Genomic DNA, 26021 nt, shown 5'->3' with positions numbered 1-26021 from the left:
TGTTGCTTCTGCTGCTGGCGTTGTTGCTGCTGGCGTGTTGCTTCTGCTGCTGGCATTGTTGCTGCTGGCATGTTGCTTCTGTTGCTGGCGTTGTTGCTGCTGGCGTATTGCTTCTGCTGCTGGCGTTGCTGCTGCTGGCGTTGTTGCTTCTGCTGCTGGTGTTGCTGCTGCTGGTGTTGCTGCTGCTGGTATTGTTGCTGCTGACGTTGTTGCTTCTGCTGCTGGCATTGTTGCTGCTGGCGTTGTTGCTTCTGCTGCTGGCGTTGCTGCTAGTGTTGCTGCTGCTGGTGTTGTTGCTGCTGGCGTTGTTGCTTCTGCTGCTGGCGTTGTTGCTGCTGGCGTGTTGCTTCTGCTGCTGGCATTGTTGCTGCTGGCGTGTTGCTGCTGCTGCTGGTTGTTTTGCTGCTCCCTGTGGTTTTGCTGCTGGTGTTGCTGCTTCTGCTGTTGGCGTTGCTTCTGCTGCCAGTGTTGCTGCTGCTGCCAGTGGTGCTGCTGCTGCCGGCGTTGTTGCTTCTGCTGCTGGCGTTGTTGCTCCTGGTGTTATTGCTTCTGCTGCTGGCGTTGCTGCTGCTGGTGTTGTTGTTGATGGTGTAGTTGCTGCTGCTGCCATTGTTGTTGCTTCTTCTGGCGCGTTGCTTCTGCTGCTGGTGTTGCTGCCTGTGCTGCTGGTGTTGCTGCTGCTGGCATTGTTGCTGCTGGTGTTGCTGCTGCCGGTGTTGTTGCTTCTGTTGCTGGCATTGTTGCTGCTGGCATGTTGCTTCTGCTGCTGGCTTGCTGCTGCTGGCGTTGTTGCTTCTGTTGCTGGCGTTGTTGCTGCTGGCGTGTTGCTTCTGCTGCTGGCGTTGCTGCTGCTGGCGTTGTTGCTTCTGTTGCTGGCGTTGTTGCTGCTGGCGTGTTGCTTCTGCTGCTGGCATTGTTGCTGCTGGCGTTGTTGCTTCTGCTGCTGGCGTTGCTGCTGGTGTTGCTGCTGCTGGTGTTGTTGCTGCTGGCGTTGTTGCTTCTGCTGCTGGCGTTGTTGCTGCTGGCGTGTTGCTTCTGCTGCTGGCATTTTTGCTGCTGGCGTGTTGCTGCTGCTGCTGGTTGTTTTGCTGCTCCCTGTGGTTTTGCTGCTGGTGTTGCTGCTTCTGCTGTTGGTGTTGCTTCTGCTGCCAGTGTTGCTGCTGCTGCCAGTGGTGCTGCTGCTGCCGGCGTTGTTGCTTCTGCTGCTGGCGTTGTTGCTCCTGGTGTTATTGCTTCTGCTGCTGGCGTTGCTGCTGCTGGTGTTGCTGCTGCTGGTGTTGTTGCTTCTGTTGCTGGCATTGTTGCTGCTGGCATGTTGCTTCTGCTGCTGGCGTTGCTGCTGCTGGCGTTGTTGCTTCTGTTGCTGGCGTTGTTGCTGCTGGCGTGTTGCTTCTGCTGCTGGCATTGTTGCTGCTGGTGTTGTTGCTTCTGCTGCTGGCGTTGCTGCTGGTGTTGCTGCTGATGGTGTTGCTGCTGCTGGTGTTGTTGCTGCTGGCGTGTTGCTTCTGCTGCTGGCATTGTTGCTGCTGGCATGTTGCTTCTGTTGCTGGCGTTGTTGCTGCTGGCGTATTGCTTCTGCTGCTGGCGTTGTTGCTTCTGCTGCTGGTGTTGCTGCTGCTGGTGTTGCTGCTGCTGGTATTGTTGCTGCTGACGTTGTTGCTTCTGCTGCTGGCGTTGTTGCTGCTGGCATGTTGCTTCTGCTGCTGGCCTTGTTGCTGCTGGCGTGTTGCTTCTGTTGCTGGCGTTGTGGCTGCTGGCGTGTTGCTTCTGCTGCTGGCGTTGCTGCTGCTGGTGTTGTTGCTTCTGCTGCTGGCATTGCTGCTGGTGTTGCTGCTGCTGGTGTTGCTGCTGCTGGTGTTGTTGCTGCTGGCGTTGTTGCTTCTGCTGCTGGTGTTGTTGCTGCTGGCGTGTTGCTTCTGCTGCTGGCGTTGTTGCTGCTGGCGTGTTGCTTCTGCTGCTGGCGTTGTTGCTGCTGGCATTGTTGCTTCTGCTGCTGGCATTGTTGCTTCTGCTGCTGGTGTTGTTGCTGCTGCCAGTGTTGCTGCTGCTGCAGGTGTTGCTGCTGCTGCTGGCGTTGTTGCTTCTGCTGCTGGCGTTGTTGCTGCTGGCGTGTTGCTTCTGCTGCTGGCGTTGCTGCTGCTGGCGTGTTGCTTCTGCTGCTGGCGTTGTTGCTGCTGGTGTTGTTACTTCTGCTGCTGGCATTGTTGCTTCTGCTGCTGGTGTTGTTGCTGCTGCCAGTGTTGCTGCTGCTGCAGGTGTTGCTGCTGCTGCTGGTGGTGTTGTTGCTGCTGCCGATGGTGCTGTTACTGCCAGTGTTGCTTCTGCTGCCGGTGGTGTTGCTGCTGTCAGTGTTGTTGCTACTACTGCTGGTTTTGTTGCTGCTGCTGGTGTCGTTGCTGCTGCCGGTGTTGTTGCTGCTGGTGCTGCTGCCGGTGTTGCTGCTGCTGCCGGTTGTTTTGCTGCTGCCTGTGATTTTGCTGCTGGTGTTGCTGCTTCTGCTGCTGGCGTTGTTTCTGCTGCTGGTGTTGCTGCTGCTGCCGGTGGCGATGCTGCTGCTGGCGTTGTTGCTTCTGCTGCTGACGTTGTTGCTTCTGCTGCTGTTGTTGTTGTTGCTGGTGTTGTTGCTGCTGCTGCCGGTGGTGGTGCTACTGCCGGTGGTGTAGCTGCTGCTGCCGGTGGTGTTGCTGCTGCCGGTGGTGTTGCTACTGCCGGTGGTGTAGCTGCTGCTGCTGGTGTTGCTGCTGCCACCGGTGTTGCTGCTGCTGCCGGTGTTGCTGCAGCTGCCAGTTTTGCTGCTGCCGGTGTTGCTGCTGCTGCCAGTGGTGTTGCTGCTGCCTGTGTTGCTGCTGCTGCTGGTGGTGTTGCTGCTGCCTATGTTGCTGCTGCTGCCGGTGTTGCTGCTGCTGGTGGTGGTGCTGCTGCTGCCCGTTTTGCTGCTGCTGCCAGTGGTGTTGCTGCTGCCTGTGTTGCTGCTGCTGCCGGTGGTGTTGCTGCTGCCTATGTTGCTGCTGCTGCCCGTGTTGCTGCTGCTGCCGGTAGTGTTGCTGCTGCTGCCGGTGTTGCTGCTTCTGCCGGTGTTGCTGCTTCTGCCGGTGGTGATGCTGCTGCCCGTGGTGTTGCTGCTGCAGTGGTGTTGCTGCTGCCTGTGTTGCTGCTGCCGGTGGTGTTGCTGCCGCCTGTGTTGCTGCTGTTGCCGATGGTGTTGCTGCTGCCTGTGTTGCTGCTGCTGCCGGTGGTGTTGCTGCTGCCTATGTTGCTGCTGCTGCCGGTGGTGTTGCTGCTGCCTATGTTGCTGCTGCTGCCGGTGTTGCTGCTGCTGGTGGTGTTGCTGCTGCTGCCCGTGGTGTTGCTGCTGCAGTGGTGTTGCTGCTGCCTGTGTTGCTGCTGCCGGTGGTGTTGCTGCCGCCTGTGTTGCTGCTGCTGCCGATGGTGTTGCTGCTGCCTGTGTTGCTGCTGCTGCCGTTGGTGTTGCTGCTGCCTATGTTGCTGCTGCTGCCGGTGGTGTTGCTGCTGCCTATGTTGCTGCTGCTGCCGGTGTTGCTGCTGCTGGTGGTGTTGCTGCTGCTGCCCGTTTTGCTGCTGCTGCCAGTGGTGTTGCTGCTGCCTGTGTTGCTGCTGCTGCCGGTGGTGTTGCTGCTGCCTATGTTGCTGCTGCTGCCCGTGTTGCTGCTGCTGCCGGTAGTGTTGCTGCTGCTGCCGGTGTTGCTGCTTCTGCCGGTGGTGATGCTGCTGCCGGTGATGTTGCTGCTGCTGATGATGATGTTGCTGCTGCCTGTGGTGTTGCTGCTGCCTGTGTTGCTGCTGCTGCCAATGGTGGTGCTGCTGCCGGTGGTGTTGCTGCTGCTGCCCGTGGTGTTGCTGCTGCAGTGGTGTTGCTGCTGCCTGTGTTGCTGCTGCCGGTGGTGTTGCTGCCGCCTGTGTTGCTGCTGCTGCCAGTGGTGTTGCTGCTGCCAGTGGTGTTGCTGCTGTCCGTGTTGCTGCTACTGCCGGAGGTGTCGCTGCTGCCGGTGTTGCTGCTGCTGCCGGTGTTGCTGCTGCTGCCGGTGGTGTTGCTGCTGCTGCCGGTTTTGCTGCTGCTGCCAGTGGTGTTGCTGCTGCCTGTGTTGCTGCTTCTGCCGGTGGTGGTGCTGCTGCCGGTGATGTTGCTGCTGCTGCCGATGGTGTTGCTGCTGCCTGTGTTGCTACTGCTGCCGGAGGTGTCGCTGCTGCTGCCAGTGGTGTTGCTGCTGACGCCGGTGTTGCTGCTGCTGCCGGTGTTGCTGCAGCTGCCGGTGTTGGTGCTGCTGCTGCCGGTTTTGCTGCTGCTGCCAGTGGTGTTACTGCTGCCTGTTGTGTTCCTGCTTCCTGTGTTGCTGCTGCTGCTGGTGGTGGTGCTGCTGCCGCTGCCGGTGGTGTTGCTGCTGCCTGTGGTGTTGCTGCTGCCGGTGGTGTTGCTGCTGCCTGTGTTGCTGCTGCTGCCGGTGGTGTTGCTGCTGCCGGTGGTGGTGCTGCTGCCGGTGGTGGTGCTGCTGCTGGTGGTGTTGCTGCTGCTGCCGGTTTTGCTGCTGCTGCCAGTGGTGTTGCTGCTGCCTGTGGTGTTGCTGCTGCCGGGGTTGCTGCTGCTGCCGGTGGTGTTGCTGCTGCCGGTGGTGTTGCTGCTGCCTGTGTTGCTGCTGCTGCTGGTGGTGTTGCTGCTGCCTGTGTTGCTGATGCCGGTGGTGTTGCTGCTGCTGCTGGTGTTGCTGCTGCTGCCATTGGTGCAGTTGCTGCCAGTGTTGCTTCTGCTGCCAGTGGTTTTGCTGCTGCTGGTGTAGTTGCTGCTGCCATTGTTGCTGCTGCTGCTGGTGATGCTGCTGCCAGTGGTGTTGCTGCTGCCGATGCTGTTGCTGCTGCCGCTGTTTCTGCTGGTGCGCGTGGTTTTGCTGCTGCCTGTGGTGTTGCTGCTTCTGTTGCTAGTGTTGCTTCTGCTGCTGCTGTTGTTGCTGCTGCTGCCGGTGGTGCTGCTGCCAGTGTTGTTGTTGCTGCTGTTACTGCTACTGCTGCTGCCAGCGGTGTTGCTGCTGCTGCCGGTGGTGGTGCTGCTGCCGGTGGTGGTGCTGCTGCCGGTGGTGTTGCTGCTGCTGCCAGTGGTGTTGCTGCTGCTGCTGGTGGTGTTGCTGCTGCCTGTGTTGCTGCTGCTGCCGGTGTTGCTGCTGCTGCTGGTGGTGTTGCTGCTGCCGGTGGTGCTGCTGCTGCCGGTGGTGTTGCTGCTGCTGCTGGTGGTGTTGCTGCTGCTGCTGGTGGTGTTGCTGCTGCCGGTGGTGCTGCTGCTGCCAGTGGTGTTGCTGCTGCCGCTGTTGCTGCTGCTGCCGGTTGTTTTGCTGCTGCCCGTGGTTTTGCTGCTGGTGTTGCTCCTTCTGCTGTTGGCATTGCTTCTGCTGCTGGCGTTGCTTCTGCTGCCGGTGGTGCTGCTGCTGCTGGTGGTGCAGCTGCTGCCAGTGTTGCTGCTGCTGCCGGCGTTGTTGCTGCTGGCGTTGTTGCTTCTGCTGCTGGCGTTGTTGCTTTTGCTGCTGGCATTGCTGCTGCTGGCGTTGTTGCTTCTGCTGCTGGCGTTGTTGCTTCTGCTGCTGGTGTTGCTGCTGCTGGCGTTGTTGCTTCTGCTTCTGGCGTTGATGCTGCTGGTGTTGTAGCTGCCGGTGTTGTTGCTTCTGCTGCTGGCGTTGCTGCTGCTGGCATTGTTGCTTCTGCTGCTGGCGTTGTTGCTGCTGGCGTTGTTGCTTCTGCTGCTGGCATTGCTGCTGCTGTTGTTGTTGTTGATGGTGTTGTTGCTGCTGCTGCCGGTGTTGTTGCTTCTTCTGGCGCGTTGCTTCTGCTGCTGGTGTTGCTGCCTGTGCTGCTGGTGTTGCTGCTGCTGGCGTTGTTGCTGCTGGTGTTGATGCTGCTGGTGTTGTTGCTACTGGTGTTGCTGCTGCTGGCGTTGTTGCTTCTGTTGCTGACATTGTTGCTGCTGGCGTGTTGCTTCTGCTGCTGGCATTGTTGCTGCTGGCGTTGTTGCTTCTGCTGTTCACGTTGTTGCTGCTGGTGTTGCTGCTGCTGGTGTTGCTGCTGCTGGTGTTGCTGCTGCTTGTGTTGTTGCTGCTGGCGTTGTTGCTGCTGGCGTTGTTGCTGCTGCTGCCGGCGTTGTTGCTGCTGCCGGTGGTGTTGCTGCAGTCGGTGGTGTTGCTGCTGCTGCCGCTGCCGATGATGCTGTTGCTGCCGGTGATGCCGCTGATTCTCCTGCAGGCGCGTTGCTTCTGCTGCTGGTGTTGCTGCTGCTGGTGTTGCTGCTGTTGGTGTTGTTGCTGCTGGCATTGCTGCTTCTACTGCTGGTGTTGCTGCCTCTGCTGCTGGTGGTGTTGCTTCTGCTGCTGGGGATGTTGCTGCCTCTGCTGCTTGTGTTGGTGCCTCTGCTGCTGGTGTTGCTGCTTCTACTGCCGGAGTTGCTGCTGCCGCCGGAGTTGCTGCTGCCGCTGGTGATGTTGCTGCTGTCAGTGGTGTTGCTGCTGCTGCTGATGATGCTGTTGCTGCCGGTGATGCTGCTGCCAGTGACGTTGATGATGGTGTTGCTGATGCCGGTGTTGCTGCTGCCGCCGGTGTTGCTTCTGCTGCCGGTGTTGCTGCTGCTGCCGGTGGTGTTGCCACTGCTGCCGGTGGTGGTGCTGCCGCCGGTGGTATTGCTGCTGCCGGTGGTGTTGCCACTGCTGCCGGTGGTGGTGCTACTGTCGGTGGTGTTGCTGCTGCTGCTGGTGTTGCTACTGCCGCTGGTGTTGCTGCTGCCAATGTTGCTGCTGCCACCGGTGGTGTTGCCGCTGCTGCCGGTGGTAGTGCTGCTGCTGGTGGTGGTGCTGCTGCTGCCCGTTTTGTTGCTGCTGCCAGTGGTGTTGCTGCTGCCTGTGGTGTTGCTGCTGCTTGTGTTGCTGCTGCTGCCGGTGGTGGTGCTGCTGCTGGTGTTGCTGCTGCTGCCGGTGGTGTTGCTGCTGCTGCCGGTGGTGTTGCTGCTGCCAGTGGTGTTGCTGCCTGTGTTGCTGCTGCTGCTGGTATTGCTGCTGCCTGTGTTGCTGCTGCTGCCAGTGTTGCTGCTGCTGCCGGTGTTGTTGCTGCTGCCGGTGGTGCTGCTGCTGCCGGTGTTGCTGCTGCTGCTGCTGCCTGTGTTGATGCTGTTGCCGATGGTGGTGCTGCTGCCTGTGGTGTTGCTGCTCCCTGTGTTGCTGCTGCCGCTGGTGTTGCTGCTGCTGCCATTGGTGTTGCTGCTGCTGCCAGTGGTGTTGCTGCTGACGCCAGTGGTGTTGCTGCTGCTGCCTGTGTTGTTGCTGCTGCCGGTAGTGTTGCTGCTGCTGCCGGTGATGTTGCTGCTGCCTGTGTTGCTGCTGCCACTGGTGTTGCTGCTGCTGCCGGTGGTGTTGCTGCTGCCGGTGTTGCTGCTGTTGGTGTTGTTGCTGCTGCTACCGTGTAGTTACTGCTGCCGGTGTTGATGCTGCTGCTGCCGCTGCCGGTGGCCCTGCTGCCGGTAGTGCTGCTGCTGCCGCTGTTGCCGGTGGTTTTGCCACTGCCCGTGGTTTTGCTGCTGGTGTTGCTGCTTCTGCTGTTGGCGTTGCTTCTGCTGCCGACGTTGCTTTTGCTGCATGTGGTGCTGCTGCTGCCGATGGTTTTGCTGCTCCCCATGGTTTTGCTGCTGGTGTTGCTGCTTCTGCTGTTGGTGTTGCTTTTGCTGCCAGCGTTGCTTCTGCTGCCAGTGATGCTGCTGCTGCTGGTGGTGTTGCTGCTGCCTGTGTTGTTGCTGCTGCCGGTGTTGCTGCTGCTGCCTGTGCTGTTGCTTCTGCTGCCGGTGGTGTTGCCGCTGCTGCCGGTGGTGTTGCTGCTGCCGGTGGTTTTGCTGCTGCTGCTGGTGTTGCTGCTGATGCCTGTGTTGCTGCTGCTGCCAGTGTTGCTGCTGCTGCCGATGTTGTTGCTGCTGCCAGTACTGCTGCTGCCGGTGGTGCTGCTGCCGGTGTTGCTGCTGCTGGTGGTGTTGCTGCTGCCTGTGTTGTTGCTGCTGCCGGTGGTGTTGCTGCTGCTGCCGGTGATGTTGCTGCTGCCTGTGTTGCTGCTGCCGCTGGTGTTGCTGCTGCTGCCATTGTTGCTGCTGCTGCCGGTGGTGTTGCTGCTGCCGCTGCCGGTGTTGCTGCTGCTGCTGCCGGTGGTGTTGCTGCTACCTGTGTTGCTGCTGCCGCTGGTGTTGCTGCTGCTGCTGCTGGTGTTGCTGCTGCCAGTGTTGCTGCTGCCGCCTGTGCTGTTGCTGCTGCCGGTGTTGCTGCTGCTGACGGTGTTGCTGCTGCCGGTGGTGTTGCTGCTGCCTGTGGTGTTGCTGCTGCCTGTGTTGCTGCTGCCAGTGGTGTTGCTGCTGCCGGTGGTGTTGCTGCTGCCTGTGGTGTTGCTGCTGCCCGTGGTTTTGCTGCTGGTGTTGCTGCTTCTGCTGTTGGTGTTGCTTTTGCTGCCGGCGTTGCTTCTGCTGCTGGTGATGCTGCTGCTGCCGGTGATGCTGCTGCTGCTGGTGTTGCTGCTGCTGCTGCTGGTGTTGCTGCTGCCAGTGTTGCTGCTGCCGCCTGTGCTGTTGCTGCTGCCGGTGTTGCTGCTGCTGACGGTGTTGCTGCTGCCGGTGGTGTTGCTACTGCCTGTGGTGTTGCTGCTGCCTGTGTTGCTGCTGCCAGTGGTGCTGCTGCTGCCGATGGTTTTGCTGCTGCCCGTGGTTTTGCTGCTGGTGTTGCTGCTTCTGCTGTTGGTGTTGCTTTTGCTGCCGGCGTTGCTTCTGCTGCTGGTGATGCTGCTGCTGCCGGTGATGCTGCTGCTGCTGGTGTTGCTGCTGCTGCCGGTGGTGCTGCTGCTGCCGATGGTGTTGCTGCTGCCAGTGGTGTTGCTGCTGCCGGTGGTTTTGTAGCTTCTGCTGCTGCTGGTGTTGTTGCTGCTGGTGTTGCTGTTGTTGGTGTTGCTCCTGCCGGTGTTGCTGCTGCTGCCGATGGTGTTGCTGGTGTTGCTGCTGCTGCCGTTGGTTTTGCCACTGCCCGTGGTTTTGCTGCTGGTGTTGCTGCTGCTGCCGGTGGTGTTGCTGGTGCTGCTGGTGTTGCTGCTGCTACCGGTGTTGCTTCTGCTGCCTGTGACGCTGCTGCTGGTGTTGCCGCTGCTGCTGTTGCTGCTGCCGGTGTTACTGCTGCTGCCGGGCTGCCGCCAGTGTTGCTGCTGCCGGTGTTGCTGCTGCTGGTGTTGCTGCTGCCGCTGGTATTGCTGCTGCCGCCGGTGTTGTTGCTGCTGCTGCTGGTGACGCTGCTGCTGGTGTTGCCGCTGCTGCTGCTGCTGCTGCCGGTGGTGCTGCTGCCAGTGGTGCTGCTGCTGCTGCCTATGTTGATGCTGCTTCCGGTGGTGCTGCTGCCACCGGTGTTGTTGCTGCTGCCGGTGGTGTTGCTGCTGCCGGTGCTGTTGCTGCTGACTGTGTTGCTGCTGCCACTGGTGTTGTTGCTGCTGCCGGTGGTGTTGCTGCTGCTGCTGGTGGTGTTGCTGCTGCCAGTGTTGTTGCTGCCGCTGGTGTTGCTGCTGCTGCTGCTGCTGCCAATGGTGCTATTGCTGCCAGTGTTGCTTCTGCTGCCAGTGGTTTTGCTGCTGCCGATGTTATTGTTGCTGCTGCTGATGGTGCCGTTGCTGCCGGTGTTGCTTCTGATGCCGATGGTTTTGCTGGTGCTGCTGGTGCTGCTGCTGCTGGTGTTGTTGCTGCTGCCATTGGTGTTGCTGCTGCCGGTGTTGTTGCTGCTGCTGCCGGTGGTGCTGCTGCCGGTGGTGTTGCTGCTGCCGGTGTTGCTGCTGCTGCTGCTGATGTTGCTTCTGCTGCTGGTGTTGCTGCTGCTGCCGGTGGTGCTGCTGCTGCCGGTGGTGCTGCTGCTGCCGGCGGTGCTGCTGTCGCCGGTGTTACTGCTGCTGGTGTTGATGCTGCTGCTGTTGGTGTTGCTGCTGGTGTTGATGCTGCTGCTGGTGTTGCTGCTGGTGTTGATGCTGCTGCCAGTGTTGCTAATCTTGTTCCTCATCTGAGGTTGAAGGTAAAACTCCATAAGTGACTTCCCTGCTGATCTGGGGTTGACAGTGGGAAGCTTGGATCAAATGCACTAAACTCTAAAAGTAGTAAAAGTGACCTCAAAAGTAACTTAAGTCAATCCCAAAGCAGTGAAAGCACATTCTTAGAACAAGTGCCATGAACAAAAGCTTTTCACCTAAGCAAGGAAGCAGCTGTGAGTGCTCAATCTTTAGAGGAATTTGGGTGTTGATCAGATTAGAGAAAAATTACGATTTGTGTGCCTCAGGCCAAGGCTGGATGTAGATTTTTTTTTGATATACATATTATAATAGTAGATACCTCATGGCAAATATTTTCTTTTACTATGAAGACATCAGGACTAGTCATTTACAGTCACTGAATGAGTTACATTTGTTTTCTGTTAAATGGCGTTCTGGAAATTGTATTAGCGCTTTGGGATTTAAGTTCCACGAGTATTATTCTGGGAAAACCATAAAGGCGTATCCTTTATTACCTATTTTTTAAATATTTTGATATTTAATTCTAGTTCCTTATCAGTTGTAAATTGGAGAATACACAGAAGATAATATACAAAATATACTAGTTGGAGCTAGATTCAGTCCAGGATAGAGGGAGTGGGGTTTGGTAGTGTGGGGGAATGTTCCTTGCTTTTTCTCCAGTGTGAAAGACTTTAAAATTAGCAGCAAAAACTTGGATTGGAGTGTTGGAGGCAAACTGCTAATTAAAAACCAAGGTGTCAGAGGAGCAAGGACTAATCAGAAAGCTTTCTGGGACAGACACGATCCAAAAAAATTGTTTGTTATTTTTAAGTGACAGGTTTTTGTTTCTGGGATTTTTCTAACATCTTGGAAATGCACCTTTTATCTTGAACTTATTTCCACACTGGGATGGTAGGGGGCAATTTCCTCCGTACACTTCGCTTTTGTGAATTTATAAACACCTTCTCCATAAATGGGTTTAAGATTTCATGACCAAGGACACAGAAAATGTTGTTCCCCCAGGCTTGTTCAGACTTTTAAGTTGTGTAGTTCAGAGAAGCTAGAATGTCTTCAGTCAGTGACTTTTAATTGTAGTAAGATTTGGAAATTTGGATGTACTCTGCAAGAAGTATCCATAAATCATTTTGCAAGTCAGTGTGATTGAAATGTATTTATTTATTCCTGTGCTTTTGATTTTCAGCCTGTGGTGGAACTATCACTGCTTATAATGGATCACTGGTCTCTCCATTTTATCCCAGGAACTACCCTCCAAATATCAATTGTCTTTGGACAATTACAGTAAGTAAAATAAAGATTATCAAATATCTATGTATAGGTTATACATAATTGGAACCTCACCATATGGTGGTGTGGTTGTTTGCAGTTTATTTTGCTTCACCAATAATGATGAGTGTCTTCACTGGCCTATTTTATGTGGGGTTTTTTTTCACATAATTCCTATCTTTCATTCTCCTGCTTTGTTATAATTGGATCAAAATATGAATTTGTTCTGTCTGCCTAACACTAGCTGTTTTCTTCATTGCCTAAAAGCTTTGTTGGATTTTCACCAAACTACCTCTCATCTAACTTTGTTCCTTTTAGTGTTGACAAACTGCAACCTATACCCTTGTAGGTTCATGCGCCAAGAAACATGAAGTTGAAAACACAGAGGTTTTAACTTATCATTTACACCTATTCATTAGATAATGAATTTATTATATTTAAATGACTGTCCCTCAAGTGTTGTATGGGTGCAATCCACTCTGCATGGTTTGACCGCTTTAACTCTTGAAATGTTGCAATGATCATGTGGCATGCCAGAAAATATCAAATGGCAGATTTTATGAATTAGCCCTCCCAGCACATGACATCAACAGAAAATTGTACAGGGTTTGCTGATCTCTGCCCCAACCCAATTCAGAGCCATGCAATTAGGATCACCAAAGTGTTCATTGAGACAGATGTGAAATGTGCTATAGTGCAAATGACCATGATTTTCAAATTTAACATTAAAATAATTAATTTACTGCAAGATTGGATTATGGCACGATAGTGTCACTGCTTTATCAATCATTGTTACACAGGTTGTTACAAACATAGGGGATTTGTTTTCTTTTAACGGAGATGTTGGTACCTCTTTAAAAATAGCGCCAAAAGCACAAATATATTTGTCAAAAAAGTTAAAATCATTTTTTCCTTTACTCTAGTGGAGGTAAAATGATCCCTGGTAACTACCAAGGTTGTTCTCAATAGGTTAATGACACTTACTGTTTAGATCTGTGTTGAACCTAACCACTTAGTCAAAGTACCAATGAGACAAGGATCAGAGAAAATTAACAGAGCAATCAAATTGAAGCATCTTCTGTCTGACAAACTCATTTGCTTGTAAACACAACCTATTGCTATCAGTGGGGTTGAAAAGCATTCTCTAAGAAAAAAACAATTGGTTCAGTTGTTTAATTATTGGCCTTTCTCCCAGAGGGGTGAGGTTCAAAACCAATCTAGGCTATTAGGATAAATGTCTTCTGGTTAGTGGTATATGTAAGAGTTCTATCTAAAGTTAGCTTTTGCTCTCTAAATCAGTTTTTCTTTTATTCATTCATGGGATGTGAGCATTGCTGGCAAATTCAGCATTTATTGCCCATCTCTAATTGCCCCTTGAGAAGGTGATGGTGACTGCCACCTTGAACTGCTACAGTCCGTATGCTTTAGGTACACCCATAATGTTGTTAGGGATGGACTTCCAGGATTTAACCCAGTGACAATGAAGGAATGACATTATAATTCCAAGTCAGATGTGTGATTTTCAAGGTAACTTGCAGGTAGTGGTGTTCTCATACACCTGCTACCTTATTCTTTAAGTGGTAAAGCTTGTGGGTTTGGAAGGTGCTTTCAAAGGAGGCTAGGTGAATTGTGGGTTGCACATGCTGCTGCCACTGTGCGCTGATGGTGGAGGGTGTGAATATTTAATGTGATGGATTGGCTGATCAAGTGGGCTTTTTTGTTCAGGCTAAAGTTGAGAACTTTAGATATTGTTGGAGCTGCACTCATCCAGGCAAATGAAGAGTATCCCATCACACTCCTGAATTGTGCCTTGTAAATGGTAGACAGACTTTGTACGAGTCAGGAGATGAGTTACTTGCTGCAAAATTCCCATCCTCTGACCTCCTCTTGTAGCCACATTATTTATATGACTGGTCCAGTTCAGTTTCTGGTCAATGATAACTCCCAGGATGGTCATAGTGGGGGATTCAGCGATGGTAATGCAATTGAATGTCAAAGGGAGATAGTTAGTTTCTCTGTTGTTGGAGATGGTCATTGCCTGGCACTTGTGTGGCATGACTGTTATGTGCCACTTATCAGTCTAAGCCTGAATGTTGTCCAGGTCTTGTTGCATATGGACACTGACTGCTTCAGCATCTGAGGAGTCTCAGATACCCTAAACATTGTGCAATCGTCAGTGAATAGCCCCACTTCTGACCTTATAATGGAGGGAAAGTTACTGATGAAGCAGCTGAAGATGGTTGGGTCTTGAACACTACCCAGAGGAACTCCTGCAGCACTATCCTAATGTGCATGGATTTATGGGACAAAACTGCACTTAATTCAGTGCTAGTTAACAAATGTGAGGATTGATGCTGAGTATGCTCTTCTGCAGTATGGGCTTGAAGAATGTCACTGGGCACGATGGAAAGTTTATTCTTCTGCATCTGGCTGTTCTAAAGCACACCGTACCTGGGAATGCTTGATGCTATCACTGGAGTGCGAAAGTATTCCATTCCACAATATGAACTTCTCCAATATTGCCAAGCTAAAGGAAATGGCAATATCAGGATTTTGGCACATGGCTCACTATGACGTGTGGGTCTTCTCTTCTCCTTCCCTGAACTGAAGACAATAGCTTTTTAAAAGGGGAAGCTTAGTCTGGGAGTTAAAACCATGGGCGGAATGGTCCCATATTTGCAGAAAGTGCGGTGGCGGGCAAGAAAAAGGACATTTACCAATGGCTGCAAATGTGGTTTTTTGCGCCATATCATCCCCCTCCTGCCTTATTAATAATGCATTCCTGGGAACCACGCTGGGTCGCTGGCGGGGCGGCCTCTGATTCACCAGCCCCACCGTCACCTCAGGCCTTCAGTAAACTAGGCGCCACATTTAATGGCTGCCCCTGCACAGCGCTAGCACTCTTGAAGGGATAGGAAGCTGCTGGGAACTGATGGCTGCCAAAAGGAGGAAATATGCTGCTCCCAAATTTTGTGACGCCTCCCTCGAACAACTTCAGGATGCAGGGAAGGCCTGTTGCAAAGTCCTCGACCCCCGCTCTGGGTGAAGATCAGCAAGCAAGGTCACCAGTCCGACATGGGAGGCGGTGTTAGCGGTGGTCAGTGCCAACGCCCTGCAAAAGAGAACAGCCATCCAGTGTTGAAAGAGGATGAATGATCTCCTCAGTTTGGCCAAGCTAAGACACTCTTCTCATCACTCTCAAGTCACACACTCACAAACCCATCACACATCCACAGGGATCTTACTCACTGCCAGTTCAAGGGACATTACCATTCAGTCTCTCTCACACAATTTCATCTGCCCTGCGGATCATGTCCTCATCCCATCCACCACTCACCACCCACACATGCCTAACATCCTTATTATCTGGCCTGGCAGGCATCCTGCTCACATTCTCCATATGTATTCATGCAGGACAAGCTAGTACACAACAAAAGGGAGATGTCACAGACCAGTGGAGGAATGCCTGACATCATGGTCCTAACAGACTTTGAAAATAGAGTCATCCAGCTGGCCGACGATGATCTGGACCATTCCTGTGCTGAAGATGCTCTATCAATTGAGGATCCAACAGTGCAACATCCACCAGACAACCATACTGTGAGTCAGTAATGCACTAATTATCTCTCCTTGCTTTTGTAGGCATATCTGGGAAACAGCCAAGGTCCACGACCTGAAGACATCTCGAAAGAAGAAAGTGATGACACCCTCATTGAAGACCCATCACAGCACTCACCCACACCCTCCACCAGTGCAGAGACACACACCTCAGTAGGACCTAGCTTTGGAGTAGTCTTGCAGTTACAGTCTGAGCACATTGCACTATCTGATCCACAGCAGGGAATTCCCAGATCCCTGGGACTTGGATGACAGCTGGAGGCCAGAAATCTGCTGAGTCTGAGTCAGCTGCTGGAGCTGCAAAGGCTCCAGCAGAGTTAAAAGTCAACCACATTGACTGTGGTTGTTGTGGGTCTGGAGTCACATGTAGGCCAGACCATGTAAGGACAGCAGATTTCCTTCCTTTAAAGGAGGAATGTCTAAAGGACATGAGTGAACCAGATGGGTTATCACAACAATCAGCAATGGTTTCATAGTCATCACCAGACTTTTAATTCCAGATTTTTTCACTATCTGCCATAGTGGGATTTGAACCCTGGTCCCCAGAGCACTGTGGGTCACTGGAATACTAGTCCAATGAAAATACCACTACACCACTGCCTCCCCTCTGTCTGCCTTCAGTCTGAGGTGATAGTGCTGGCATGCCAGCACACTGCAGTCAACACTGGTAGGATGGAGGCTGCCATGGAGACCTTTGTCTAGGACCCCACTCCTGCACTGCTGCACAGGCTGAACTCCATCGCTGACACCATAGTTGATCTCCCACAGCGTGTATGCAAGAGGGGTGCGGGGCAGCTCGATCTCACTCCAGCTTCCTCTTCACCTCAAGGAGTCAGCCAAGGACCTTCAGGCACCCATAGGGTGGAGGATCTGCTGATGCACACCCCCAGGGCCATCCACCCAGGTGACTCTGGGAGTGTCTGGCTCATATGAATCCTCTCTTCCTGTGACCTCAGCAGCTCCAGCTCCACAGGCCGAGGAGGGTGCCACTGCCACACAGCAAGACCCTGAAAGCAGGCTGGGGCCCTCCAGGTCTCAGCCCTCCAGAGGACTCCCTCCAAGGTCATCATGGTCAGGGTGTAGCAGTCAGCAGGCTGCCTCCACCTCCACTGTCTATGTCGCGGAGCACCAAGCTGTAGCAGCAGGGTTAGGAAGATTAAGTAAATGTACTTTCACCACTTGGGTACAGGCATTAATCACTTGTACATACTGTTAACTATTGTAAAGAAACTTCCAACAATGTCACCCTGTGTATGGCTCCTTGTTATAATGAGCAGTGTTCGTGTCAGTCTGAAGTGAAAGCTTAGTTCCTACAAAAGATAAAGGCAGGTGTCTCAGTCCAGGGGCTCCTCCCTATGCTTTGTATAACCTTCCCAGTATGCTGATGGTGTGCCTTCAGAGTCATTGGACACATCAGTCATGCCTGCACCTAGATGGGGCTTATTATTGCTGCCAGACTGTCCTGGGCCAGTGGCACAGAGTTGTGTCATTCTTTCTCTATGCTCTCAGCACCTGTGAGACTCCGTCTCTTCAGCATCTGTCTCTGGTGACCTTGAGTTCATGAAGGGTTCAGTTCACCAAGGATGCCATAGGATCAGGAAAATTTAAAGTTTCCCTGCTGCATCTCCATGATATGACCCTGTTTGCAGAGCGCAAGCAAAGTGCTATCAGCCAGACAGGAGTCACACATTCCCATAAGCTATGTGAGGATCCATGGAGTGTCCCCACCGCATGCCATCATCATCCACCTGTAGTGTAGGGACTATGGGCATCCATTGCTTCTCCATGACAGGAGCCTTATCACAGAGGATATGTGTGCTGCCGTCAGCCAGATAGGTGTCAAACATTCACAGATGCAATTTGAGGAGTGTCCTCGCAGCATGTCATCATCATCCTCTACAAATCAAGCAGTTAGGAGGGCCTCCCGAGTGCACTTGCCTTGTCTGGACAATGTGATGGCCTCATTGTCATCTTCCTGGCTTTCGAGAACCTTCTCCCCCTCAAGCCTGTTGGTACCCTCCTCATCGAAGGAGACATGCAGATCCTCCATCTCCTCCTCCGGCAGCTCTTTCCTCTGATGCAGTGCCAGCTTGTAAAGAGCACAACAGGCAGCAACGATGATGTGTGACACTCTCAGTGGACTGTATTGCTGGGCTGCACCAGACCGGTCCAGGCACCGGAACCTCATCTTCAACTTCCCAATGGTTTGCTCCACCAATGTGCGAGTTGCAACTTCAGCCTCGTTGTACCTACTCTTTGCTGCAGTCTGAGGCCACCACATGTGTATCATCAGCCACGTCCTCTGCAGGTAGTCCTTGTCCCCAAGGAGCCATCCCTGTGGATCTTGGAAGACATCAGGGATCTGAGACCTACTGAGAATGTAGGAGCCATAGACATTCCCAGGGAATCATGCGCAGATCTGCAGGATGTGTTTGCTGTGGTTGCAGACCAGCTGAACATTCAGCAAGTGGAAGCCCTTGCGGTTGATGTAGTTGACTGCCTGTTACCACAGTGATCTAAGTGTCATGTGAGTGCAGTTGATGGAACCCTGCACTTGTGAAAAATCAGAGGTTTGCACAGATCCCAGCGCTCTTGCTTCCTGACTTGCCTGATCCCAGGCGAAATGCACAAAGTTGTGTGCCTTTGCAAATATGGCGTCTGTGACCTCCTGGATGCACTTGTGTACGGAGGCTTGCGAGAACCCGCAGAGGGCACCTGTGGTGCCCCGGAAGGAGCTACTGACGTAAAAATTGAGCACCATGGTCACTTTCATGGCCACTGGCACCGGATGCCCTCCATGTCCCCATGGCGCCAAATCCTGCAGCACATGCCAAATGTGACTGACCAGTTCCCTAGACATGTGCAGTCTTCGGCGACACTGGTTCTTTGTCACCTGCAGGAATGACAAGTGCCATCTGTAGACCCTGGGTCTGACAAGGCACCTATAAGAGACGGCTCTCTGTGGCTTTTCAGCATCGTAAACAAGTGCCCCAGTCGCCCATTCTTCTTGAGGGTGCTGCTCCTCCCTCTGCCCATCCAGGCACCTCTATTGCTCTCTTCTCCCTCGTCTCCACTCCCTGTAAGCCATGAGGCATACAGCTAGGTCACCAGGCTCCATGCTCCTGATGTGCTCCCCCTGCAGCATGAAAGGGAGAGACATGTGGGTTCGCATGGATAAACTAAGAACCTCTCTTGGTCAAGCCTGAAGACCCCTTAACACATCCTGGAGAGTGCTGGCAATGACTTGAATGGCAGAGTTTAGCGCGCTGCATGGCTGCCCAAAACGCCACCCAACTCCACCCCACTCCACCTGACCGATTGGCAGTAGCTTCACCCGCTGGACTGCATGCTGTGCTCTCAGCTCAGGCACAGGCATTCTCCTAACCCACACCGCAAGGCTGTGCTGTTAGCTTGAACCATGGGGGAGACTGGTCCAAACCTGAATGAAGACATTGCAAGGGGCTGTGAGCTCCTCCACCAGTGATTGCTCCTTGGTCAGCTTTCACGAGGTGGTTGTACAACGTGCTTTGTCGTCCAATTGTTCTGTAGCTCCTAAAATGCTTATTAATTTGCAGTCTGTGCCCAAGGGCTGAAAAGTTCAGGAGCATTTGGTGGCACTTTCATCCCTCTGCGTTGCTTGAGGCCCGACTCCAAGCATGTCAAAGTAGCAGTGCATGAACTCTTAGCTGCAGAAGAATGCTGACTTTATGCAAGGTTTCCTTAATGTATGGCCACTTCCCTCCCCTCCCCAACATATGATTGTGCACTACCATCAGACCGTGCTGCCTTGCCGCCGCCGCCATCCCCACCCACCAACTCCCCCTCACCCGAACCGCAGGGCAACCCTTTCCCCAGCACCACACTGTCAGCCAGTCCGGAAAAAGCAACTTGCCTGTGCCCTCGCCTGAGTGTGCGACACCTCTTTCTTGAAGTTGCACAGGCAACCCTCGCGATCGCTGCGCAACAGAAGTGTGCACTCACCGCCTAGTTCCCCTTGTAGTTCAGCTCACCAGGTGCACGCCTTTTAAATGCTGTTGTGAAACACATTGGCATGCCCAGATGATCCAGCATGGGGGGAATGATTCCGGCCACCAGGAAAGATGATGAGATGCAAATGCATTGAAATTAGGTTTCTGACGTTGGACAGTGGGACAGGCAGGGTCATTGACAGACAGAGCGGACGCTTGCAAACTGGTTCCTTAACGGCGTAAAACCGATTTTTGGCCTTCTCGCCATATTGTCCACTCACACCCACCATGACGCCCAACGCCAACAGGAGTGGAAAATTCTGGTCCATGACTGGTAAATAGCTATACAGCTACAGTTTCAGAAGAGATATTTTCGTTAAAAGCCTCAAAACAATGGAGCTATTCCAAGGAGCCCTGTAAATCCTGTATGCCCATTTTCCTAAGTCCTACGTGGTGTGGACATGCTACAGTCATATAGGACAGAGAGGTCACAGTTCCTTTAAAAATCAAGCATGATTGTAATTTTCTCTTAGTCGCCATGATGTATTTTTAAAGTAGTTTTGCAACAAAACCTGTATATCGAAAAACTGACTTAAAAAGCTGCCAAACAGCATTTCTAAATCTACTTAGCTGTTTCATGTGGTTGACTGCAAACACTGCCAAAGACCCTCCTCAGTCTGTTGATGCATAGGGATTAGAAATTTAATACATCAAGGGTTTTTTTAATCTCTTGTGGATTTCCTAAATGGAATTAATTTTCTTTTAGTAGCTGTAATTTGACTAATGCACAATAACCTGTAATGCAGTTTTAGTCTCAGATACTTAATACATTAAGGGCTCACTTTGGAGACCCTGGTGATGAATTGTTTTTCAAACCATGCAAAAAAACTCCTAACTAAAACTAGTTTTCATTCTAGATTCTTATAACACAAATATTTTTCTCAATATTTAAGAAAGTTGTTACAAAATATTAGCTTTGTATTCTGTGTCTGATTTGACACATTACAGTTACAAATGTAATGGTGCCAAAAATCTGAACTTTACCCAGCTACTGCTACTGTAAACTTAGTGAAAGAGTGGTGCAAGGGCCAGAAATTAGACAGCATGTGGATGCACTTAGTCCCATGCTGCCATAACTCTGTGCAAGCCAAACAAGGTCACCTGTACCTGAGTAATATGGCTGAGGAAGAGGCTTCCCAGATATTTCTACATTGGTACACCCAGTGATAAAAGTGCCTGCCAGCTGACAGTAATGGAGCCAACCTCAGGGTCTAAGTCTGGGACTCGACCTGGACCGGTGAGTTGCAATTTACAAGTTTCTAGGCTGGGAGTTCTGAAGGATTTAGGAGTTTTCTCTCACCTGTGAGCACCTAGGATACACTCCTAGTGGTGTGGCTACCGATCTAGGTTGTTGGAGAAAACTTTCCCCGCCCTCAGGAAGTCTGCAATTTGGAAGCAGAATTTTCTGCCTGGTGTATCCAGGCACTTAAGCTGGGAAGTTGCCTGCATATTATCAGAGCCAGGAAAATAATTCTAAATCAACATATGTATTGTCACTGACATTCCACCTTCTCTTTTATTCAAAACCAAAGCAACAAAAAACAACTGACTAGCAATATTTTGGAAAATTTCTGGTCTACGGGACCAGACTTGGTGCTGCAGTTCCAACATGTGCCCAAATGGAACTGGTTCATGGACCTGATCAACATGCTCAATGTGACCTGCTTACATTGGTCATGTCTCCACAGGCAGCCATCAGTGTCACCGAGATGATCCTGGGAGGTGGGTTTGGAGTGGGCTGAAGGGAGCTGGTGGGAAAGTGGGGGTGGGGGGGTGGTGGGGGTGGGGGGGCGGTACTGTGACTCTGCTGGCTCCAAAGGATGAGGTTTTTAAACACTAAAAAAAATCCTTGCAGTTGGAGGCCACGGGAGAATCCTGAGCCTGGATATTATCACACGACCAGGATGCCTAAAAGAAGGTGCTATGAATTAAGCAGTGGGATCAACACTTGCAAAGTTTGAGCACAGACTGTCCCACGGCTAGATTGTTGTGCTTCGTGCTGCACTTGGCTTGACAACAGAATTGCATTGCATTACAAATCACTTTAGAATATGCTGGCCAGCCACATTCCAAAACCTGCTTCTTTCATCCGATACACCCAGTAGAAATAAAGCTGGATCAAATATTCCGACTCAATAATTTTACTTTTTACATACAAGAATTAAGAAAGTGCAAATTATAGAAGGGCATTTGACTGATCATACCTACCACAATGTACATGCAATCTATCTTGTGAACCCTACTTCACTTATTTAATCTCTTAAAGAAAAGTCCTGTGTAAGTATTTTCAATGCTAATCAAAGGAAATACAGAACTATCCATCTTCCTGTCACCCCTGAACTATTTACCATCCAATTTGACAGTTGTTGGTTGTATCGCACTATTACTTAGTTTCTTCCATTGGATAGCTTCATCATTTATGCCTTATTGACAATCTTCAATTGCATTTTACGTAGCTTTAGATTTAAGCATCCCTCTAAGATCTATTTCAAGGACGTTTATAAAACTGAACTACTCTACCTCAAATAGATCATGGTCGAGCAAGATTTCTGAATATTGTGTGCACTTTTAGCAAACTAAGCTCAAAAAGACATTGAAATATTGTAGCGAATTCAGGTTGAGCACTCTGCTGGGACACTGGCACCATGTGATGAAGAGTTTGACAGAGCATATCTTATTTTTTCAGAAACAGAAAATTTAGGGTAAACATAATCTGAATAATATTGATGTTTAGGGAACAGAAGCATAAAGGATACAGGAGTTTAGTGGTAATGTTACTGGACTTGTAATCCAGAGGTCCAGACTAAGGCTTTGGAGATGCAAGTTCAAATCCCATCACGGCTGTTGGTGAAATTTAATTTCAATTAATTAATAAATTTGGGGAAAAGTTAGTCTCATTAATAGTGATGATGAAACTACCAGGTTGTGGTAAAATCTAGTTCATTAATGTCCTTTAGGGAATGAAATTTGCTGTCCTTACCCAGTCTGGCCTACATGTGACTCCAGACTCACAGCAATGAGGTTGACTCTTAATTACCCTCTGAAATAGTCTAGCAAACCAATCAATTGCATCAAACCACTACAGAAAAGTAAAAAAGTATAGAACCAGATGGTCCACCCAGCGTTGACATAGGCAGCAGCTATGACAAAGGCACACCCTGCCCAGTCAACCCTGGCCCTCCTCACTAATCCTCCTCCAAAGTCTTCCTCACTAATCTGACAACTTGTGCCAAAATTGGAAGAGTTGTCCCACAGAGTAATCAAACAACCACCTGAAAGAGTCAAACTCACTGAATCTACCCCGCCAATGTCCAGATTCCTCTATCATCACCAGTGGGTAAGTCCTGTTCCACCAGCAGGACAGGGCCATCGTATGTGTGGGTGGGACAGTAGTGTACAGTAATGAGGAAGTGACCATGGGAGTCCTCAACATTGACTCTAGGCCCCATGAAGTCTCGTGACATTAGGCCAAACAGGGAAAGGGAACCCTCCTGCTGATTACCACCTTCTGCCCTCCCTCAACTGATGAATTCAGGTGAACACCACTTGGAAGAAGCACTTGGTGGCAAAGGCACAGAATGTACTCTGGGTGGGGGACTTCAATGTTCATCACCAAGAGTGAATTGATAGCACTAGTACTGACTGAACTGGTCGAGCCCTGAAAGATGTATTTGTCAGACTGGGCATGCAGCAGGTGGTAAGAGAACCAACCAATCAAGTAGAAAAATCCTACTTGACCTCACCATCGTCTATCTGCTTGTCAAAGCTGCAACTGTCCATGCTAGTATTGGTAGGAGTGACCACCACACAGTTTTTGTGGGGACAAAGTTCCACTTTCTGGCGTGTTGTGTGGTACTTTGGCTGTGCTAAATGGGATAGATTCAGATCAGATCTAGCAGCTCAAAACTGGGCAACAATGAGGCACTGTGGGCCAGCAGCAGCAGAATTGTATTCAATGACAATGTGTAATCTCATGGCTTCAGCTTTCACAACTTGGAGATTAAAATGAAATAAACTCTGAAATCAAGCACGCACCAATGGGATATTTAGGTTTATGCCACTCTAGCACGTTAACTTTAGTTTAACTGCTGAAATAGAGGCTGTGCATGTTTATTAAATACTCTTGAATTAAGTATTTTCTATGATTTCTAATTTGTGTTTAGGTACCAGACCCAAACCTGAGGCTACGAATCCAGTTTCCAACTCTGAAGTTGGAAGGCATGCAGCCAAACTGCAAGAAAGATTGGGTTTCTATCGATGGTACACGGTATGTGAGCATAAGAGTCGCAATGCATTTTTTCCATAGGAGCAGGAGTAGGCCATTCTGCCCGTTGAGCCTGCTCCGCCTTTCAATTAGGTTGCTGATCATCTACCACAACGCCACTTTGCCACGTAATTTCCATTTCCCTTGATGTCATTAGTCTCCATATCGATTTCTGTCTTGAACGTGCGTAATGATTGGAGCTTCCACAGCTCTTTAGGGTAGAGAATTCCAACGATTCACCATCTGCTGAGTGAAGAAATTCCTCTTCATCTCAGTCTTAAATGGCCTACCCCTTATCCTGAGATTATGTCTGCTGGTTCTAGACTCACCCGCCAGGGGAAACATCCTATCTACATCCACCCTGTCACGCCCTGTAAGAATTTTGTAAGTTTCAATGAGATCACCTCTCATTCTTGAAACTCTAGAAAATACAGGCCCAGTATCCTCAATCTCTCCTCATAATACAATCCCACCATCCCAGGGGTTAGTCTGGTGAATCTCCATTGCAATCCCTCTAATGGCAAGTATATCCTTCCTTGGATAAGTATGCCAAAACTGTATACAATACTCTAGTTTTGATGAAGATACGGACTCGAAACGTTAACTCTGTCTTCCTCTCTACAATGCTGTCAGACCTGCTGAGTTTTTCCAGCAATTTTTGTTTTTGTTTTTGTTTCAGATCTCCAGCATCTGCAGTATTTTGCTTTTATTTTGCAATACTCTAGGTGCGGTTTCATCAAGGCCCTATACAATTGCAGCCAAACAGCTTTGTTTCTGTACTCAAATCCCCTTGCAATGAAGGCCAACATATCATTTGTTTTCCTAATTGCTTGCTGTACCTACAAGCTAGCTTTTAGTGACTCATGAGCAAGGTGACCCAGGTCCCTTTGGACACCAACACTTCCCAACCTCTCGCCATTTAAGAAATATTCTGACTTTCTATTATTTCTGTCAAAGTGGATAACTTTACACTAATCCACATTATATTCCATCTTCCATGTTCTTGCCCTTTCATTTAGCCTGTCTCAGGCTGCTTGAGGCCGCCTCATAACTTACGTTCCCACCTAGTTTTGTTTCATCAGCATATCTGGAAATATTACAACTAGTCCCCACATCCAAATCATTTATTTGGATAGTGAACAGCCATGGACCTAGCACAGATCCTTGTGGTACCCTGCGGGTAACAGCCTGCAACCCTGAGAATGACCTGTTTATTTCTACTCTCTGCTTCCTGTCTGTTAACCAATTATCAATCCAGACCAGAATTTTAGCCCCAATCCCATGGGCTCTAATTTTGTTTACTAACCTCCTGTGTGGGACCTTATATAATAATATATGCTTTTAAAATATTTTGCTGATCAAATCTGTCCTAAGTGTGACTTTTGCTAAAGCAATTCTTTTCTGGATACAGTTAGCCTTTTGCTTCTCCCTGCTAGGATTAAGTTTCAAATTTTCAGGCTGAGAAATAATAGAGGGAGAAATTATATTTGCATCAGTTATAAATGAGTTAATTTAATGATGGTTGATCCATCTTGGCCTCCTCCTAATGTCTCCACTATAGGTCTTCATTGTTATCACATGATAGAGCGCACTTGAATCAGCAAAGGTTTTTTTTAATTATTCATTCATAGGATGTAGGTGTCACTATAGTAAGACCAGCATTTATTGCCCATCCTTAAATACCCTTGAGAAGGAATTAGTAAGCTGCCTTCTTGAACGTAGTCCATGTGGTGTAGGTGTTTGCAAAGTGCTATTAAGGAGGGAGTTCCCAGATTTTGGTCCAGCAATGATAAAGCAAAAACATTATATTTCCAAGTAAGGATGGTGTGTGACCCGGAGGGAAGCATGTATTTAGCATCCCCATGCACCTACTGCCCTTATTCTTCTAAGAGGTAGAGGTCACAGATTTGGGAGCTACTGTCAAAGAAGATTTGGCACTGCAGTGTATTTTGTAGATAGTACACCCTGCAACCACGATGTGCTGATGATGAAGAGAGGGAATGTTTAACATAGTGAATGGGGCTGTTTTGCACTGGATAGTGTTGAGCTTTTTTAATGTTATTGATAATGCATTCATCCAGGCAAGCGGGGAGAATGCCATCACACTCCTGACTTGTGCCTTGTAAATGATAGAAAGGCTTTGGGTGTCAGGAGTTGAGGAAGTCAGGCCCCAGAATTCCCAGTTTCTCACCTGATTTTGTGGCCACTGCATTTATATGCTGGTTCAGATAGGTTTTTGGTCAATGGTTAACCACAGGATGTTGATGCTGGGGGATTCAATGATGATGGTGCATTAAATGCTGAGATAAGGTGGTTAGACTCTTTAGGCAGAATTTTCCACTTCTGCCAGCGATGGGACTCATGGCAGGTGGAGGTACAAAATTGGAGTGAGGGCAAGAGTTAGTTTCCCACCAGTGGGGAATTCGTTTGGAATTTTGTTCTCCTGATTTTCAGGGCGGGTCGGTTTGGGTTTCCTGTTGATCCATGTTGGGAACCACAGTTACATCCCTTTGCATCTCATGAATGTTTGCTAAAAATGCAATGCGCTGGAATCACGTTCTCCCTTCCAAGTTTAAATGCCCTGCCAGCAGATAATTAGAAAGGTCTGCTTCACGACTGTATATAAGTGGCATGCACCTGGTGCCCTTCACTTCACTAGAAGCTTTGAGGTACGTAGATGCTTCATTTGTCTGCCTTTCACAGTGGTGCTGCAAGATCTCGGTTCTTCCAAGAAGCTGCGCTAAGGCTGCTGCGCGGGAGGCAATACTAGCAGGGAGGGCGAAGGAAGAAGCATG

The 26021-nt window shown here is 50.5% G+C and overlaps 1 protein-coding gene across 1 annotated transcript in view; it reads left to right on the top strand.

Moving 5' to 3' along the window:
• LOC121290438 (suppressor of tumorigenicity 14 protein homolog) overlaps positions 1-26021 on the top strand; it is a 172606-nt gene that overhangs the window by 79003 nt on the left and 67582 nt on the right. Inside the window, exons 10-11 of the mRNA XM_041210876.1 lie at positions 11234-11331; positions 23126-23229. Of these exons, the coding sequence (XP_041066810.1) occupies positions 11234-11331; positions 23126-23229 (202 nt within the window). The remainder of the gene's footprint in view (positions 1-11233; positions 11332-23125; positions 23230-26021) is intronic.

This window comes from Carcharodon carcharias, chromosome 18 (assembly GCF_017639515.1).
Source record: "Carcharodon carcharias isolate sCarCar2 chromosome 18, sCarCar2.pri, whole genome shotgun sequence".
NCBI lineage: Eukaryota > Metazoa > Chordata > Chondrichthyes > Lamniformes > Lamnidae > Carcharodon > Carcharodon carcharias.
Note: the sequence above shows the minus strand (reverse complement) of the source record. Positions and strands in the feature narration are given on the sequence as shown.